Source organism: Nicotiana attenuata, unplaced genomic scaffold (genome assembly GCF_001879085.1).
Source record: "Nicotiana attenuata strain UT unplaced genomic scaffold, NIATTr2, whole genome shotgun sequence".
Taxonomy (NCBI): domain Eukaryota; kingdom Viridiplantae; phylum Streptophyta; class Magnoliopsida; order Solanales; family Solanaceae; genus Nicotiana; species Nicotiana attenuata.
The window spans coordinates 49,070-51,184 of NW_017673129.1; the positions used below are offsets into that span (position 1 = coordinate 49,070).

General features: G+C 34.0%; 1 protein-coding gene across 1 annotated transcript; it reads right to left on the bottom strand.

Moving 5' to 3' along the window:
- Positions 1 to 662: 662 nt before the first annotated feature.
- LOC109215524 (transcriptional regulator SUPERMAN-like) lies at positions 663 to 1,804 on the bottom strand. Its single transcript, XM_019379601.1, has one exon. The coding sequence runs from the start codon at positions 1,688 to 1,690 to the stop codon at positions 998 to 1,000; it is 693 nt and encodes a 230-aa protein (XP_019235146.1). The 5' UTR covers positions 1,691 to 1,804; the 3' UTR covers positions 663 to 997.
- Between the last annotated feature and the right edge of the window lie 311 nt (positions 1,805 to 2,115).

A 2,115-nucleotide genomic window follows, 5' to 3' on the forward strand; every position in this document is an offset into this window, starting at 1 on the left:
GACCTAGTTAACCATCCTTTTTATTGAGGTAAGGTTTATGTCTCATCCTTGTTTTAATATTTTCTTTTTTGTTTTAATATATATAACTTAGGGTCAATTCCGAAACCCCCACCACCCAAGAGGTGGAAGTCTGGATGGATGGTTTAACTATTAAAAAAAAGGAAGCAGACTCTTTTAACTGTCTTTACACAAAAACTTGTGAAAATAACCATTTAAAAGCTAATAATATATCACATGGAATAATGCCTGAATAAGTAATTAGTATTACTCGTATAGCATTTTTTATATATGTACTGCTAATTAACATCAGAACGTTACTTCACTAATGATCTCAAAGCTAAAACAAGAAACTCGAAAAAGAAGAAGAAAAAAGAAAGGTAGAGAAATGCAGCTGAAGTACTTTCGATTTTTATTTTCTTTCAGCCAGCATTTTCTTATCTTGATATGCAAATTATTTATCTAAATTATATATGCTAAAAGATTAAGCAAAAGAGACAAGTGATGACTGATGAACTTCCACAGCAATATTATATATCTAGAGAAACAATAACTTCAGAAGATTAATTTAATAAAGAACTGTACCTACATAACATGGAAATATAATATAGAAATTAATACAAATTACAAATAGAAACTACAAAAGCAATATTATCTGGCTGGTCTTCATGGCATCATAGCTTTTGCATCTTCATTCTCCTAACCATAGTTAAAGAACTGAATTCAAGATAAAATCAACTAAAATGGTGCACTTAATTTTGTTAAACTTTCTTTTTTTCCTTTTATTTTATCTTTTCCATCTCCTTTTCTTTTCTTTCTTTCTTTTTTTAATTAAAAAAACAACTAATGGCTTGCTTTCCTCATTGGAGACGGCGCGATGAGCCTAATCCAAAGGGCACGACCAAGTCTAAGACGAGCATGACCGTCATTCTTTTTCTTGAACTAGTGAACAGAGCTGACAACTCAAGCAATACAAACCTTAAAGCAGTGGAAATTTGGTCTAAGTATATCCCAATCGAAGTTCCAAATCCAAATCCTCTTTCGATTCACTAAGTAATCCAATTCCCAAGTCCAATCTCAAAAACTCAGACCTCTTCACCACTTCACAACATTCTTTTCCTTGCAATAAAGAACCAATTTTCTCAAATTTGGCACTTCCCATTTTTGTCAAATCTCCATTTTTTCGCTCACTCAAGTGATTTAATGGAACGCCATCTTTTCCCCATTTTCTCATTTCAGAGCCACTAGAAGTAGAAGAAGAAAAAGGAGATAATAATGGAGGTAGTGTAGAGACAAATGGAGGAAATTTTCTTGAAGGAGAAGATGGTGGGGATGAAACAAAACTAGGGTTAATGTTAGGGTTAGGGTTAGGGTTAGGTTCAAGATTGAGGTTTAGAAGAGAATAGTGAGTAGTACCATTATCTTTTGGAGGTGATGACTGTAGTCTAAGTCTAGCTCTATCTCTTCTATGAACATTCATGTGACCACCTAGAGCTTGAGCAGATCTGAATTCTCTTTTGCAAAAGCTACATGTGTAAGATCTTGGTGGCCATAAAAACCCTCCAATTAAATCTCCATCAACAGTACCTTCACATGAATTATCCCATAATTCTTTAACATTGTTGTTGTTGTTCAACTCTTTGATGGTTTGGTTTTTCAAGTACTTACTGCTGAAACTGCTACTTTTTTCCATGTCAAACCTATGAAGATCAAGGGGACAACTAGGAGAAATGTAGCTTAGTACATCTTTTTAACCAATATTTTTTTTTGGTTGTTTGGAGGGGAAGATAGGGTTAAATGAGAGAGTTACTAGCAGGGCATAGTGATGATGATATAGAGCTTACACTTGGATATTGTGCGTGTCTTTGTGAGAGACAAAAAGGCAATGTGGATATGGGGGGGGGGGGGGGGGGAGTTGGAGGGTGGAGAAGAGCAGAAACCATAAAATTCTAAGCCAGCAGCAGAAAATCCCATTGGAGAGCATTTAAGAGAAATAGGTTAAATTTTATGCACTGAATGAAAAATATATTTGCACAAGTGATTTCTTGTAAGGTAAATGCAAGTAAATTTTTATGATAAAATGATAATTAAACTGTTATCACATGTTAAAATTTACTA